Source organism: Thunnus maccoyii, chromosome 15 (genome assembly GCF_910596095.1).
Source record: "Thunnus maccoyii chromosome 15, fThuMac1.1, whole genome shotgun sequence".
In the NCBI taxonomy this organism is placed as follows: Eukaryota; Metazoa; Chordata; class Actinopteri; order Scombriformes; family Scombridae; genus Thunnus; species Thunnus maccoyii.
This window is the reverse complement of record NC_056547.1, coordinates 24552201-24569968: the sequence shown is the minus strand read 5'-3', so window position 1 is coordinate 24569968 and position 17768 is coordinate 24552201. Positions and strand designations below refer to the sequence as shown.

Genomic DNA, 17768 nt, shown 5'->3' with positions numbered 1-17768 from the left:
ACTATGAGCATGTTAGCATGCTGCCGTAGGCATTTGCATCACTGTACTTAAGTATCAGCCTCACAGAGCTGCTAGTTAGTTAGTTACGATATTTATTGTGTCATGCACATGCAAGTGCCCAGTCAGTATGGACTTATAAGATGCAAAAAATACTGTTGCAGCAGTGAAACACTTGCCAGACATGAATATAACTTATTACATTAGTCTTCTTGTCTTGTCTGCAGTTTGTAAAAATTGCAGTGAAACCTGCCATAAGGAGCTGCTAAGAATTTCATTAGTTTGACTTTTAGTGGAATGTCAGAGCCCCATGATGCTCTAAATGCTGTTTCACAGGCTCCTCTGCCCTAACAAGGCTAAAACTCCAAGGGAACACTGAATCCTTGCCATTTTTTTTTTTAGAATCTTTGGGGCATGAAAAATGGTCAGATGCAAAGATCTGAAGATGCTGCGGCTTATATAAGCCTAACCCCACTGTTTACCCCCTTCCATCTGCCCCTGTTTACCCCAGACTGTGGCTCTGTATGTTAGGGGACAGGGGATGTCCACACAAGCAGAAGGCAAGAGTGCGAGCTATCGGATTGGAACTCCTCCACCTGCCAAGAGAAGTAACTCTTCCTTTTATGAGCCAATTGAAATTCAGCTCACAGGCTATCCATTCTGTCAATGACAAGAGGAGTCAGGACAACCTTGCAACCCCCAACACTAATAACACTGTAATGGTCAGAGATAGATCAAGCTGAACGCTGATAGTTAGAGCGGGTCTTCGGCCTCCCATAAGTGTTTATTGCAGACAATTTTTGCCTTCATTTGTTTTGAGCAGATGCATGCCTGGGTACACCTGCGGTCGATTGTAATAGTTTTCACTCTGACAGCGGACTGACAAATGACCTGCAGTTTTTGCTGTTTGTTCAAAGAGCATCCGCCTGCAGATAATGCATGTTACTGTATATTCTTAAAGACCCAATACACAGGGAATAGCCCAGTCTTGTTTTGTATGCATTAGACCAAATCTAACCTCTGACCTATTGCGCTCCACTCAATGTCATGACAGGTTCATTACCACCATCTGAATCAGAGAAATCAATCCTTGAGAGGTCTGTTCCAGACATTCTCCTCACTGCGCTTTTCACTTGCACAGATCCCCCCTTAAGTGTTTTTGAATCAATAGAAGTGGAGAGGAAAAGGAGGGGATTAGACTAAGAAAAGGTTTCTTCTGATAGACCCAGTTCCAGCAGCTTGTGGCCCACTCTCTGTCATGATCAGCTCTGGCACTAAGGGGCAGTAGAGAGCCTGGAATGAAACTGCCACATCTTCAGGGCAACCTGTATGTATGAGCTGAAATTATATTAACAAATTATACAGAAGATGTGTCATCATCTATCAATATGCTATTCACATCAATTCATATACACTTGGTGAGAAATGTCTTACACTGCAGTACATAAAAATTCAGACATATCATTCCTATTCTCAGACTTAATCTATTTGATTTTCTATTATGAATAGCTTGAGGTATATTTTATTTTCTTACAGAACCTCCTTTGTGTCATTTGTGATTGACGTGACTTGGTGACACTACACTATCTATCTATCTGTCTGTCTGTCTCTCAATCTATCTATTTTATACTCTCCTTATTCTGTCATATTATCTTCAAGTGATTATTTTTTTGGAGAATATGCTGCAATCTCTTTGTAATTAACAAATTAAAGATCACTCTGTAATTGAGATTAAGGCGTTTGTGGTAATACAGTTAAACATACAAAACCTTCACATGCTGGAACTGATTCCAGGAGTTATATAGGTCATATTATAGTTAAAGGTAATCTTATAAAAGAATTAATACATAAAAAAGCATTAAAAAAGATAAATAATGGACATCCCCTTCCAATTGACCTGTCTACAACTTGTTGATTGCCTTAATGCCTCTAAATCTTAACACTACATCAAAGGAAATATATCGGCTAAGTGCCTATAGTGATAAAGTGACATATTTTCCATATGATCATTAATAAATTAACTTTGAGCACCACAGACACAGACTATAGCCTACCTTTAAATATACATTTAGTAGAAAGTTGTGAGGTTTCAGAATCCAATTGTAGGGAACTTCAATACCTTCTGAGTAGTCCAGACTCAGAAAGAGGGGTTCTCAAACTTTTTCACATCAAGGACCCCTAAACTGACAAAAATCAGACCACGGATCCACATTTGATAAGATTTTGTCCCAGGGTCCCCCATCTGATAAGATTTTTGCTTTTAAATGTTTAATTACAGAAAGTGTATGAAACCCATGAACAGTCATTCATCCTGTCATTGTGTTACTTATGGATGGAATTATAGTGAAAATAAATTATTCCCCTTTTTGATGGGGACCCCCTGGAACCCCCTCAAGGACCCCTGGGGGTCCCCAGACCCCACTTTGAGAACCACTGGTCTAGACGTTTTTTTATTTTAATAGTGCCACACTCCGTACAGCAGGCACACCCAGACCAATACTGAAAATGTGATAGCGGGATTATCGCTACTGGAGGCACATTCACTCAGCACGCAGTAGGCGGCGTCAGTCTCGAGAAATACGTCCTTCTGAGCTCACTTCCGTCTGCTTGAGTCGGATCGCTATTCTTCCAGTCTCTCACCGCTTTTGTTCTCCCATTTCCATCTAGCCAGCGCTGCTGAAAAGACGGAACCCACCGGCCGGGAAACCACATAGACGCAAAGTAGCGGAGCCGTCCGTCGCAGAAACGCCCGGTAGCCACATGCAAAGCGCCGTCTGCACAGAGGATACGCGGCACTCCGTAGTTACATAACTGGACTACTTTTTTTCTATTATTGTTGGGTTTTTTTTTTCAAGCTTTTTTGTTGCACCGAAACTGACTGCCCCCCTCCCTCTAAACTCAAAATGGAGAACGGCGACAAATACCTCCCCGAGCTGCTGGCGGAGAAGGACAGCCTGGACTCATCGTTTACGCACGCCATGAAACTTTTAAACGCAGGTAAAGTGAGCTGACTTGCGGTTTATTTTCACTCAGTGAACGCGGTACACGCAGTGAGTTACAGAGGGGCCACATACGGCTCATGAACGCACCTTAAAAAAAAAACTAAAAAAAACCCCGCACACCTCCACGCTGTGAGCGCCATGTGTTTGCGGACGGGACGGACTGCCCCGTTACACCGCAACACAGTTCGCTCACATCTCAGTCACGGGTATGTGGAGCTCATGTGATGCATGTAGAAGCTAATAACTCTGATATTGGAAATAGCCGAAAGCTATCACAACACCACAGGAGGAGACACGCTTTCAAACCATTTTCTCAATGATTTCCGCTTCCCCTCGAGCACCTGCGACGAGTCGAGTTTAAACTCTGACTCTTTTGTTGTTGTTGTTGTTGTTGTTGTTGTTGTTGTTGTTCTACTGGTCGTTTGTTTTCGCTGCCGAGCCCCTGTTGAGCTCATTGTCTGGCAGCTGCGTTGCGCAGTAGCCTATAAATGTGCGCCAGTAACCGTGACTGGGGTCACCTCAGTGCTGTTAAAGCCGGGTGAAGAGGCGGTGTGCCAGCGGTGACGGAGACCCGCAGGTCCCGCTCTCTGTCGGCCGCTGCCGAAGTGTCCTTGAGCATGAGACCGCAGACATGACAGCTGCAGGGCTCTGCTGTCCTGTAGCTGAGCTTGAGAAGGGACAAAAAGACACGACTGCCTCTGGTATAATGTTTAACCTGTGTTCATCAACGAGCTCTGAAAACATGGTGTCAGTCGGCCTTATCCTGTTGTTCACCTTTTTAGTTTTCGAGGCACAGCACTGTTGTTATATTGATTTTGTGATATGAGACTAGATATCGTCTCAGATTTTGGGTATTGTAATATCATGATATGGCATAAGTGTTGTCTTTTCATTGGTTTAAAGGCTACATTACAGTAAAGAGATGTAATTATTCTGAACTCACCTGTTCCAGCTGTTCTGTTATTTGTCTTTACTGATGATTTATCAAAAACCCGATTGTGTAAATATTTTGTGAACGCACCAATAGTTGTCTCTACAATATTGTCTTAATATCGATATCGAGGTATTTGGTAAAAGATATTATATTTGATTTTATCCATATGGCCCAGCCTGACAGAAATGACCTCTATATAATGTAGTAATTCTGTGGAATGATGTGCTAAAGTATCACAGTGTCACCAAGAGTGCACAAGTCCTTTCAGGGCTGTTAGACTGATACTATAGACAGGATATAATAAACTGGCTGTTGACTGCTATAGCTGGGTAAACTGAAGGATTGTTAGTTTAGCGGTTATTTTGTTTTGAGGCTTTGTCGCCCATGTGCTCTCCTAGTGGCTGTGAATCATTTAATGTGAGCTGGTTTTTACTGCTGCTCCGGTCAAGTGTCTCGGGTATGTCTCCCGATGCCGATATCACGAATAAGTCGGTGTCTTCGCCTGACAGGTTGTGCCAAAATCTAGGCTACATCTCTGAAAATGAAGGTGAGAATGATCCAGAAAGACCAAGTGTGTCAGTGTGTGCTGCAGGTTCAACATCTAGACTGGGTTTGAATCTGACATGTTTGCACATCGTAGACTCAGGAGTTGTCATGGCCAGGAGTGAGGAGGTGGTTTGAGAAGTGATGGGTGCTGTGGGTGCTGTGCCACTTGGAAGAAGGGACAGAAGGTGTAGTACAGTTGTAATATAACTGTGTGGTTTTTTTCCCATTTGTGTTTTGAAAGGTTGAGGATTTGAGCTGCGATTTAACGATCAGCTTCAAGATAATTGTTAGAATAAAAATGTCTTGTTATGCTTGATCAACAGTCCAACACCTAAAACAAAGAAAAGTAGCAATTGGAGAAGCTGTAACCAGAGGATGTGAGGAGTTTCTGCTTGGAAAAACTGACTGAAACAATTATCAATTAATTATCAAAATAGCTGCTGATTATCTCCTGTCTAGTTATCGCCTAATCAAGTAATTGTTGCGGATCTATCTGTAATATTGACAAGATCGCAGCAGGCGCTAAATGCAACACATCTGTACTCTCGTATTCTTTGGGGTGCACCATTGTGTGGCAATCAGTAAACACTGATTTGGTGATTTGTCAGTCAAAAGGTTTCAAATTGGTTGAAAAGTGAATGTTTTTAGACATCCAGGATTCAATTTCAAAAGCATGTTGTTAAAACCCGCCTCACAATGAAATCCTGTCATTAAAAAAAACCTTTCCGACTAAATTTCGCTTTATTTGAACCAAGACGTCGAGATAGTTTTGACCTGCAGATCTCCACATCGATGCTTACTTAGCAATGTAAGCAAGCGCACCTAATTCTCCTCATGACCGAGATGTGCTTCTTTGAATTCTGTTTGACTGCATGAACGCTGCCTGAAACGATGCCTCTTCCCTTCTAGAAATTGATAGAATCCAGAAAGGCGAGACTCAAAAGGAGGCAGAAACATACCTGGACCTTTTCACAACAAAGAACATCAAACTTAAGGAACGCGTGCTCATACCTGTTAAACAGTACCCGAAGGTGAGCTGTCTTTGCCCCTGGTTTCTTTCTTTTCCCCCTTCCCCCTTTTTTCTTCTGTCCTCTTTTTTTTTTTTCCCACTGTGAACCCCTCTTGATTTAATTTATCCTGCAGCCGGGTTTCAATTACACAAAGCCATGGGGTTACTTAGGAGTCTCAAATTACTCCTCTCAACCTTGATCTTTAAGCTCCAGAGTATAATTACAGCTGATACTGGCATGTTTTAAAATATCACTAAAAGGATCAAAATGTTAATATTACTCTAGTCAGGATAGCTCTCTCTATATATTTCTGTGTAATACAAACTGTGCTCAGTAGATTGGATCCTCTCCTCTGTTTGTGCTCAGTAAATGTTTCCATTCGGAGCGAGTTCTTTATCATGTAACCTCGGGTGTATTCATCCATGTCAATACAATCTATATCTGGCTCAGACGTATGACTACATTGATTTTATGCTTATGATGGTAGAGATAGGGTGTTCAAAACAAGATGCACCTGTTCTGTGAAACTCCCAAGAACACGCTGCTAGTTGCGTAATGCTTCATTTGTATGTTGTTAGATTTATCTCCATCGGATTTGAGTTAATATGGCTGCTATCTGAAGCCTATGTCGATATGCTTTTTTGACAAAAATGAATAGATCACACTTTTTTTTGGAGAAGCTGCACTTGTTCTAACAAGAATAAGATCTATAGGTGTTGCTCCATCCTGAGCATCAGATCAATATGATGTAGGAGTCTGGTCTGTAGGGGGTAAGATGGCCCTTTCTGATCTCCCAGACTTAGTTTGTGAATCAGTCCGCTGTAGCAGGGATGACACAACTAAGTGTTTTCAGATTCCAAAAGCCACTTTTACAGCTCTCAGAGGAATCGCTTTGTCGGGGGGCAATATTTTCGCTAAAAGTCTTTGACCCTGACAGCTAATTGTAGGACAAATCATATACACATGGTAATTGCTCTCTTCAAAAGTAGACGAGGTAAAGATTGCAACTTTTGATCATGAGTTTGTTCTGGTTGGGCGCTAGGATGATTGTAGTGAATAGTAACTGACGGTATTACAGCCCTCAAGGGCTCATATCGACCTTCTCGGGTAAATACACTACTTAAGGCTGCAGTGTGTGTATGTGCAACAAGACCCCTGACAGTGATTGCTCCTTCATTCTCTTTGCATTACACTTGCCCCCCGCTTTGATTGTCAGGCTAATTTTCCTCTGCTTTGTTTTACTATTAGTTCAATTTCGTGGGGAAGATTTTGGGACCTCAGGGCAATACAATCAAACGTCTGCAGGAAGAGACCGGAGCCAAGATCTCTGTCCTGGGTAAAGGATCCATGAGAGATAAATCCAAGGTAAAACACTGTTTGTACTCACACATACACACGCACACACACACACACACACACACATCTGGTATGACACACCTGTGAGAAGGTTACCTGAAGCGATAACACATCTGGACTGTACTTTAGAGGGATGGCAGGCAGAGAGCCCAGATGGCGTAAACTCTTAGGAAAAGCTCGGGCAGACGAACACAAAGCCAAGGGCATCCACGCACCGCACATCTGTTCTAGGAATCTTTAGGATAGCCCGCTAAATGTGTTATCTACCGGTTTGATGTCATTTTTAAGCTACATAAAGGAAGAGATTACCACACCTATTTCTCCCTCTGAGGTGGATGAAATGCAATTACTTCTTGTGTAATTCATTTAATTTGAGTGTGTAGTTCCTTTGACTGGCTGACACCCCTGTGATGCTGCTGTCCTTGTTTCAGGAGGAGGGGCTGAGGAAAGGCGGCGAGCCCAAGTACGCCCATCTGTCAATGGAGCTGCACGTATTCATCGAGGTGTTCGCCCCCGTGCCCGAGGCCTACCTGCGCATGGCACACGCCATGGAGGAGGTCAAGAAGTTCCTGTTTCCTGTGAGTTTGACTTTGTCGGCTTGTTTTTGTCTCGTCCGGTGACGCTGCGTGCACGAGCTTTGCTAGAATAAAATTGTTGATATGATTATTTATTCAGTTCACCGTTCAGTCTGTAAAATGTCAACAACTTTGACAATCTAGTTAGCAGCGCTGAAAGTGATGTCTTAAGTTATCTAAGACAAAAACATCCCAAAGCCTTATTTGTACAATGAAATTAAATGAATTATAGTAAGCGTGTGCAGTTGTGACAGCAGATGATTAATTGACAGTTGGACAGTATTGACAAAACAAGAGCTGAAGCTTATTGTTTCACTTGTTTTTCATTCAAAAACAGGTTTCAGCTTCTTGAATATGACAATTTGTCATGTAGCAGCAGATTTTGGACTGTTGGTTAAACAAATCAAGCAATTTGAAAACATCACCTTAAAAATGTGGCTCCATTTCTTCCTTTTCATAGACAAAACGAATAATCAGTTCATCAAAGAGATGATTGAAGGATTAATTAATAATGACTGTTAGTTGCAGCTCTACCTATAACATAAGTTTTATACATGTGCTGTCTGTAAGTCAGTTTTTCTTTTTACTGTTTTTTCACAGACAGGTTTGCAAGTCCAGGTCTTATATGTTGCCATTTTCTTATTATGTTTATTTTAAGAAGAAGTTTGAAATATTCTTCAGATTTAAAACTTCCCCCCCTCCATGCTCTGAAAAAAGCAGAAAATAACACAACGCAACGCTCAAATTCACAACCTGACAACCCTAATAGCTGGAGTTATGAGAATATTAGGATCTAAAAACAGAGTCACCTGCTGACAAAACGATGAGAGACCCCGCTGAAAGTGTTCTTGCGTAATTGACTGAGGGCGTGTGTTTTTTTCAGAAAGGCGGAGCGAGCTGCAGCATGTAAGTTAGACAAAGCTCTGGGAGGAGGCCCAGTAGGACAGCTAGAGGAGATGGAGTGGGTATAACGTGAATGCAAACACAGTCCAGGCACGTAAAGCAATCAGCTTAAGAGGAGGAATTGGGTCGCTTTCACTGTGTCAGCAGGGTTACCCCAGCATCTACTAGCCTGTCTACACGTCTGTCATCACTGTGTCTCATTCTGTAGGGAGAGAGAGAGAGAGAGAGCAGAGCCTGGAGATGTGTAGCTCCCAGACAGATATGTGGTAAAGTTCATCCTGTGTGTCCCCCACGCTTACTTTATTGGTTTTATGTTGAAGGATTCTTGAGCGTGGGCCAACCCGGTCTGCTGTCAAGCCAGGCTGAAGCCTATAGTGCTCAAACAATGGCTCGCGCCAAAGCAGGCCAGTAGGCCCAGGGGTTTGTGCAATGCCTTACATTTTTTAATTAGTGTGCAGGGTTCTTTTAGAAGGAAGAATAATTTGGATCAGAGGCGAGATGAATGGGCTGATGAACCAGTTGCGATGTTGGTATTGCCTTGTTATGTAAAAAGCCGTCCCCTGCAGAACCTGTCATTACAATTTAAGGCCATAATCTGTCAGGCTTGACTCCGGCCTTCATTTGGAATCGGGCCATATTTTAATAAATGACTCAGGTTCTTAGAAAATGGATGGATGTGATTTGTTGGTGAAATGTTTTATGTATTACCAGTGCTTCTGCTCAGGGATTCCAAGAAGCCTTTGTTCCTCCTCATCCTTTTTTATATCTGTACGCTTGTATATCGACTAATGAGAGCACGAATGCAAAGCCTCTGTGTGAAGAGTCTGAAGATCCTTTTTATATGTTGACACTGTGATATTTATTTGATAACTTCTATAGATTGCTATTTCTAAAGAAACTCAATCTGAAAACCTTGATGGGTAAAGACACTGTCACTTCTCCGGCCTGTTCAATGCAGCTGCAGTCACGCTGCCCCTCGCCTGAGATGAATTTGTAATCAGTCAGATGGCTTGTGTTTGCCTGCCCTTGCCTGTGCATATTCTAGTATCTGCTGTGGTTTTTTTTTTCCCCCTTTTTCACCATCATTAGAGCTCTGTCACCATTCCAGTGCAGGGTCTGATTTATGAGAAAGAATTGATTAGGTCACAGTGCAGCACCTCAGATTGCTCCCCGAAGAAAGACGGCGGATTGTGTTGCAGGATTTGCGCTGCTCAGACAGGCAGCTTGACTAATCCACCCCAATGTTTTTGCAGATAAAATAAGGTAACCGTTCATGCAGTCACACCACACTTGTCCAGAAGTGCAGGGAGAAGGGATTTACATTTTGTGCATGATGTAGAGGCACAGGAAGGCAGCGAGTGTGGATGCTTTCCAACCACCCACTTCCACGACCCCCACCCTCCCCCCACCTTCTCTTTAACACTCTGAGTCACTAGCACTGAGATTTTTTCTTCTACTCGCTCTGTTAGCCATTAGTGGGATGCTGTGTTTTGAGCAGCTCTGTAATTGTGTTTCGCTCTTCTACTCATCGCTCCTTCTTCCACACTGCCTCCTTTCCTTACAGCCTCTCACTTTCTCTCTCCTCTCCTGTCTTGTGCACTTGTTTCTTATCCTCACTCTTCTTTTGGTTTTATTCCTGTGTGTGTGTGTGTGTGTGTGTGTGTGTGTGTGTGTGTGTGTGTGTGTTTGTGTGTGTAGGATATGATGGATGATATCTGCCAAGAGCAGTTCATGGAGATGAGCTACCTGAACGGAGGACAGGAGCACGGAGCCCGAGGCAGAGGGGGCCTGCCGGTCAGGGGACGCGGAGTCCCCCCTGCTGGAGCACACAGGTGAGGAGATGCGCATGCACGCGCGCACACACACACACACACACACACACACACACTCACTTGCTTCTTGCAGAGATTACATATTGCATGCAGCCATAAAGCTTTATGTCAGAAACAGATCTAAATGAGTTGAAAGATTGTCGAGGGATCTTGACCAATGACGCATAATAAATCCTATTCATGTTTAGTTTCTTGATAAAAGTGTAAGCAGAACACAGTTTTGACTGTCTTGTTTTCCAGGGGAAGGGGAATGCCTCCTCGCGGTGCTGCCGCCAGGGGCGGCGTGAGTCGAGGCGGACCAGCCAGAGGCGGCGCAGTGAGGGGCGCCCCAGCAGGCCGAGGAGGACTCCCTGCAGCACCCTCTAGGGGAGCTGCGGCACCCCGTGCCAGGCCCCCAGCTGCTGGACCCCCCCAGAGGATGGCACCCCCCCACCAGCACACCCCTGCTGCAGCCGCTGAGAGCTACGATGAATATGTAAGTACAACCAGTGGAATAGTTTTCATTCATCCATTTAGTTTACATGTGGTTACATGCAACACAATGCTGCTATTAACATGCAAATAAGTAAAATACCTCTAATCTTATATTTTGATGGGGTAGACATAAGAATGGTATATGAGGAAGAGACGAGTATTTCTGTTGATGTGCAGCTGGCAGGTTTAAATCTGACCTCTCCAAACCTCTCCTCTGAATGAGATTGAGCTGGGCACTCTGTTAGATTTGAATTGCTCGTCCGTCAACACAGGAATAAGTGATTTCAGATGCTCTAGACATAAGGGGGGGAGTGTGTCTGCTTCAGTACAAGTGCAGTACATTGGGGACATCTTGACATTCATGATTCATGAACAAGCCACCTCTTGCATCTCACTCTTGTTTCTGTTTCCTTCCCTCTCCAGGGCTACGACGAGAGCTACACAGAGACGGCCTACGAGTCATACGACAGCTATTACAGTCAGCCGCAGGCGTGAGTGAATCAGACGTCTCTTTGGTTTTCACCTGCTTCTCACATAGAGCACACATCGCCTCGTTGCTAGTTTTCACTTGAAATGGGATTTGAGAGCAGCATTAATACTTTTTAGCCACTCTGCACAAATTCGAAACGTAGATGGTGTTTCATGGTTTGGCGGTGTTATTTAGGAGAACCAGCCGGGACTGAGATGTTCCATGCTAGAAAGTCAAGCTTTGATCTTATTCGTGGAAGCCAATTATCATCCCCCCTAGACATTAACAGTCAGCAGCTTCTTGATGTTTTTTTCAAGATTAACAGTGATTTTTTCCTCTTCTCTTTCTCTGTTTTTTGACCATCAGAGAGCCAGAATACTATGACTACGGACACGGAGAGTCCACAGAGTCATATGAATCATACGGTAAGGACGACTTCGTTTTTACTCTAAATAGATGCTGGATATAAAAAGTGACCAGAAACGAAAAAGTCAGGGAAAAATATTATTAATTTGGATTAATGAATGCTGTAGTATATAGTGTATCCTGAAGATCCTACATGGTGTTATGAATGAGGTATTCATTATTGACTGGTCAGTTGATTTCTATAATACTGATAACTGAAATTGTCCAAATTAACTGAGTCTGAACATATTGGTAGCCCATTATATATGACTTTCTATTGCAGCAAGACTTCAAGTTGACTTTCTGGATCACCAGTTGCTTTCAAAGTTGCTAACTGGTAACTGTAAAAGTACCCAGTGGAGTTTTGGACCACTAGTAGAGCTATGGAACAATGTTCTTACAAGCAGGTTCCTGTTTTTTTTGGATCCAATTGGTGACGCGATTAGCAATAAATGCATGATGTAAACAATACAGGATTAAAAATTTGGCTTTGGAAATGAGAAAGAAAATGTACTCAACATGTTTGTTTGACCTCAAGGTCACACATGATGCTTCTTGGTGATAAATACTGACTGTAGGTTGCCTGTAATGTCCACCAGCCAAACTGGTTTTCATTAATGAATCTTGAAGTGGTTTGAATCACCACTGAGAGGTCGCATCCATATTAAACTGTTATTTTTGTGCGTGTCGTCTCCAGGCCAGGATGACTGGAACGGGACCCAGCGAACAACTGGAAAGGCCCTTCCCCCCTCCAGAGGTGCCAAGACGCCCTACAGGGAGCACCCATACCGACAGTACTGAAGCGGACACGCCACCCTTAACGTGTCGCCCTGACTACCGCCTGTCTACCACGGCAGCTGTCGCTTTAAGCAGCCCGGCAAAAGTAATTGTCCGTTTTGTCTTTGGTTTGGTCTTTTTCCTACATCGGACTTTATACGAGAGAGAAAATTGGGAACTGAAAATCGGAACTGTTTTTTGAGATTTGACCGCGAACTCCCTCCCCCACCCCTACTATGTTGCACCAACCAACCACCCATCAATCCAACCAACCAACCAACCAACCAACCAACCAAAGCGGCTTTTAGATGGGTTAGAGAGGAGAAGTTGGTGTCCTTTTTTGTTCTTTTTCATTTGGGTTTTTGTTTATTTTGCTGTATTTTTTTCTCTGACCCTTTTTACTCCCTTCTGGCTTTTTTGCATTGTTAATCATTAACTTTTTAACTGTTTGGGAATAGTCATTTCTAGTGGAAATAGTGGCTCATTATCCACTTGTCTAAGGAATCCATTTTAATTGTTTTTAAATACAAAGAATCTGTCGAGGGTCAGTTGCAGATTCCCATTTAGGCTACATTTCAAAATTCTGTTAATATAGCCAAATAAAAAGACCTTTTAAACTTGTAATATAGAAACAAAAAAACTACCTTAAATTAAGTGAAGGTTAAAGAATCAATGTTAATGGAATTCAGTACAATTCATTCTTGATGATGGTTTGTTTTTAAATAGTTCTAAAACGTTGTCCATTTAGATTTAGGCAGCAATATTTGTCATTGTACTTAGAGTTTTGAAATATAGCCCTAATAGACACTGTTGAGATGGACTGTCCTCATATCCTCAATTTGTTTTACATGTTAAAAATTAATTTTAAGACTCTGAAGACAAAATGTTTGTTTAATGAGAACATGGCCAAGAGATGGCCTCCTGTTATGCTAAAAACGGTTCAGGTCTTCATTTTGTGATCTGATTCTCTATAAACTGCATGCACAAAGTACACAAAGAAGGATTGGGACAAAAATCTCCACATGGGTCTTCTCTTTCTATAGAGAAGGGATCCTGCAGCTCAATCCGAACTCTTGTACATATTTTAAAACATCCTAACTGTACTTATTCTGCCACTAGTATCTGTACCCTCTCCATAAAATGCATTATGCTACATGTGTAAGCTTGCCTAAATAGGTTACTAAATCTGTCCAAAAGATGTTTTGCAGCAGTTTGTCAATAAAGCTTAGTTTGTTTTTTATGAAACTTAACTTGCTTTATTTGTTTCCTGTCCTAGTAAAATCTGAAATGACCTTTTTTAAACAACCTTCAGCAGTCAGATGTAGGTGTTTTCCTTTGTTTCTCATTCAAAACCGCATTTTAAATCTAAATGAATGTATTGACGTCTGAAGACTTTAACCCTACTAAATGATGTCTTGATTGATTATCAAAAGAGCACAACTTATTCTTTCTCTCTCTTTCTATACTTTTTAAAAAGGACCCAGAGGTAAGACCTCTAAAATAACCTGGATAGCTTCCTAATGTGTATAGAGTTCTAAAGCATTGAATGCCTGGGTATGTATAAGACTTTTTCAATCCTCTTACCTGTGGTCGTAATCGTTAATGAGAATTGCTTTTATAGCATCTGAAAATTAACTGAATTCAAACCACCATTCAGGTCTAGGCTTCATTGTCATGAATGACGCTGGCGCGATGGCTACTTTAGTACAGAGTAATGGCAGTGCAATGGAGAGGATGGTTATAACCTAGAGAACTCCACTGTAAAGGTAACCTAACCCTAAATGTTTAATTTCGTAGTGTGTTTATCCATTGACATAAACTTGCTGGTAAATGCGTACAGTTTCTTAAAATATTATTACAGTCATGGCAACAAAAAAGAATCGACTCAAAAGTAAGAAAAACGTAACTTCCAATATCATACAGTAGTGATTTTATGTACCAAAATAACTGTTCTGTGTACTAACAAAATATATTAGAGTAGTGTTAATGCAACTCTTGCTAAAATGAACAAAGCCAAATCTATGTCAATATCTTCTGTACAGTTGAGCTGCTGTTACTTTTTTTATTTGCAATATGTGTAAAGGTTGCTTACTGTAATATTTAAAAGGTTGTGCCTGTACAAAGTTATCCAAAAAAGAAAGCTTGAGTTGCATGAGCATATCTTCTCCTGTAGACATTGCATGATCTCTGTCTCAAGTTTCTCCCCGTGTTTTTAGACAAGGTATTGATTTGGGGTTTGTCCTTCCTTCAGGCACAGCTATCGGTCACTGAGTGCCCGGAGACTGACAGTCTGCTGAAGTGAGACCGTGCAAACCTCAGGTTGGTCCTCCGCCGCCGCTGCTGTCACACTTTTTCCCCATTTTAAAGGATCATATCGCTGGCTTTTGCATGTTTCCACCCACTTACTACGTGCTGCTTTCATTACCACCATCCACTTCTCAGATCATATAATAACCCTTAAAGTCCCCTTCCACTCAAAAATACATTTTGCTTCTTGTTCCTACATTTGGATGTTTGAGCTTCACTGTGCAGATTCATGTATGTGCAGAGTTTGACGCTAGAAGGCTGTTCTCACATTCATCTGCTGAAAGTAGAACGTTTTTCCGAGCTGATTGAAAATCTGATTTTAAGGGGCGGGCTTATGAGCATGATTTGTGACATCACAACTAGCTTGGAAGCCAATCCTGGTCCAGTATGCAACTTACTTAAGTGTGATGTAGAAACTTGAAGCCTCCAGTGCACAAACACTGAGAATTACTTTACAGTGAAGTAGAAAAACTTTTGAAATGAATTATATTTGCATATTCACAGATTCTGGAATTTTTCATGAGGGAGAAGGAGGAGATGTCATTTAAGGATTTTAAAGTGGTAATTATATTTTTTTTTGGTAGAGAAACCATATCAGACACACATTATTGTTCCAAGTAGAGTATTTTTTATGTCTTAATACATGTCTGGAGGGGATCTTAAAGATGGATTATTCTACCCTCCAGGCAGCTGTTAGTGTCCGTTCATGTTTGTACAATATGAAAATCAGCTTGCAAACTTGCATGAAACGTGTAATCCATCAGAGAGCAAATTCAGCTTCTATTGTTTTTGTAAAGGCTTCATTTCTTTTCAGAGCAAGCAGAGCTCATTTGGAATATTTCCCTGCTGGTGCATTCATGGATACTCGGATACCTGAAATCTGAAAGTCTGGTTGCAGACAGCAGCCTATTGAATGCAAGAAACAATCTGTTCTACACAGTACATATTTGGGTTTTTTTTTTTTTCTCCAGTGATAACTCCATGAATGTGATGCTTTTTAGCAGGAGATATCACCACTAAGGAGAGTTTTTAGTCCCTGCTTACTTAACTAAGAAAGAAAAAGCTGACAAATTGCCTCCTGTGATGGATTAGCTTTCTCCAGCAGTAATGTAGGGTCTACACACAATTTGTAGGTAATGTTCTAAAACATTCAAAACCACTGGTATGGTCATTTAACTTTCCCATTATCCCCAAAGACTTTGCTTGTAGATACCTCTGGGCATTTCAGCCAGTGTAACACTATGCAGCAGCAGCAGCACGTTCATGATATTCACAGCATTTCAAAGGTTGGTTGATTCTGATGATTGCCCAACTCCTGTAGTAGCCATGCTTTTGACAGTACGTGTGAATCGGTGTGTGGCTGAGGGAGAACGCGATGCCGGTGTCAGTGCGGTCTCAGGGAAAGTGACTAATGAGGATCCGTAGCTCAAGGCTCCCTGACAGAAGGAAAACAGGAGCGAGAGGACTCCAGCGATTCCCGAACTGGAACCAGCAGGAGGAGAGGTGTCAGAGGGATTTTTTCATGATGTCCTGTCTGTGCCCGGAAGGCAGAAAAAAAGTTAAATGAAGGCTGGGAAAGTAACGCTCGGTGGTCAGACTCTGAGAAACAACTGTCACTAGCATTTTAGTAGGAGGAAGTTAAATAACAGAAACCATTTAAGAGCCTTTTTTTTGAGATGTGTCATGACAGGAAGGTCGCTCACTTGTTTAAAGAAAGTGTTCCACATGACTGCCAACAATTTTTAGACATTTTAGAAAAAAAAAATCCTGGTTTCTTTGTGTTGATAAAGCAACACAACAGCTGATTTGGAGCTCTTGTTTTTTGACAGAAGTCCCTTTTGTGCAAAATTTTGAGTGTGTGCCAGTGAAAACTATGTGTTATTGCATGTCTAGACTTTCTGGAAACGTGAGATTACTGAACGGATATGTCCACTTCTTGGTTTTCATTTGCTGTCATGTGTGAAGCGGCTGCAAAAACACTCGAGGCGAGATCTGTGATCACATAGCTGCTGATTGAAATATTAACACTCTAATCTAAAATCACCATTCTTGCCAGTAATTACATCTCACTTAAGCTAAAATGTTGCTTAGCTACTGCTCAAGAGCTGTGCTGCTTGGCAGGAAAATGACCTTTAATTATTACAGCCACTGCTTAAAAATTGAATTAAAAAGTGGGTTTTTTTTTTTTTTTTTTTTTTTTTTTTTTTTTGCCAAACACCACCTCTTATCTCTGGTTAAATCTGTAGAGCTCAGGATTTTGTCATTTTAAAGAGCCAGCGCTCTGTGTTTACATGTCGACTCATCCCGCTGTCTCCCCTGTGGTTTTTGTCTCCTCTGCAGTGAAGCCGTGCACAGGATCAGCTCAGCATGAAGGAGGTGGTCAGATGAAGCTCTCCGGGGGGGGGGGGAGGAGGGAGGAGGAGGGAGCGCTGTTGAAAGGAGTGGCGCAAGGCCCAGTTCTGTATCCTGGCATGGTGGAGGGAGGGAGGGAGAGAGGGAGGGGGTTTGCGGGGTGGGGCGGCTGAAAGGTGGGCCGGCTGCCAGGTGACCCACAGGAACCAGCTGATGTAGTGTGGGGAGAGGATCTGGCCGAGACCGGGACAGGACTGCAGCTGGTCAGCTAAGATGCTCGGCTTGCTGGAAGACGCAGAGACTAACAAACAGCTCTCGCTTCACGTGGACTGTTTTTTTCATTTCATGTCAATATTGAAACACTGTGCATTATTCTTGTGTGATTATTTCTACCTTCGAAGACGCCCTCTTGAAGTCTTCGCTGATTGCACGCTGCTGTACAGTTTCCGTGGACCACCCCCTCTTTCTACAAATGTAATTGTTACAGCCTAATTTACCATAAAATGAGCACTCCTGTTATAGTAGGCTGTGAAATTGTTTTTAATTTCTATTAACCCTTGAATTAAATGTGAAACGAGCTATTTTACTTTCTGCAAGGCAAGCTGTATTCTTCCATTCAAGGAGAGTCGTGTGACATCTGCATTTCAAGTATTTGATTCTTTAACATTCTGACAGCGTGCTGTTTAGCATCCGTGCCTTATTGCCGGGTGAAATTAGACTCAGTGCTGGAGAGTTTAAAGATGCCGGGGAGCGCGGATCAGTATCTGGCGGCGGACAAGTTCAACGCAAGCGGACGCACGCCGCCGCATCTCGGCGGTACACAGCCTGC

At 42.3% G+C, this 17768-nt stretch overlaps 1 protein-coding gene across 2 annotated transcripts; it reads left to right on the top strand.

The window, feature by feature from the left end:
* The first annotated feature begins 2528 nt into the window (after nt 1–2528).
* On the top strand, nt 2529–17025 carry khdrbs1b (KH domain containing, RNA binding, signal transduction associated 1b). Of its 2 annotated transcripts, XR_006100174.1 has the most exons (11): nt 2529–2994; nt 5389–5510; nt 6738–6854; nt 7277–7423; nt 10022–10155; nt 10396–10630; nt 11053–11120; nt 11465–11523; nt 12201–12386; nt 14532–14599; nt 16928–17025. XR_006100174.1 is itself a non-coding variant. In XM_042435488.1 (9 exons), exons 1-9 carry the CDS (start codon nt 2901–2903, stop codon nt 12302–12304), a joined length of 1080 nt encoding a protein of 359 aa, XP_042291422.1. In that variant the 5' UTR covers nt 2529–2900; the 3' UTR covers nt 12305–13525. The 2 variants fall into 2 exon arrangements, 1 of the variants encoding a protein (XP_042291422.1); XM_042435488.1 differs by lacking the exons at nt 14532–14599; nt 16928–17025 and having other exon boundaries at nt 12201–13525.
* The last annotated feature ends 743 nt before the right edge of the window (nt 17026–17768 follow it).

Bases quoted from the DNA above. Each gene is read 5' to 3' on its own strand.
- khdrbs1b (XM_042435488.1), top strand. From the start codon at position 2,901: ATGGAGAACGGCGACAAATACCTCCCCGAGCTGCTGGCGGAGAAGGAC. The intron at 10,156-10,395 runs GTGAGGAGATGC...CTTGTTTTCCAG, and splicing joins CCCCCTGCTGGAGCACACAG to GGGAAGGGGAATGCCTCCTC. The intron at 11,524-12,200 runs GTAAGGACGACT...TGTCGTCTCCAG, and splicing joins AGAGTCATATGAATCATACG to GCCAGGATGACTGGAACGGG.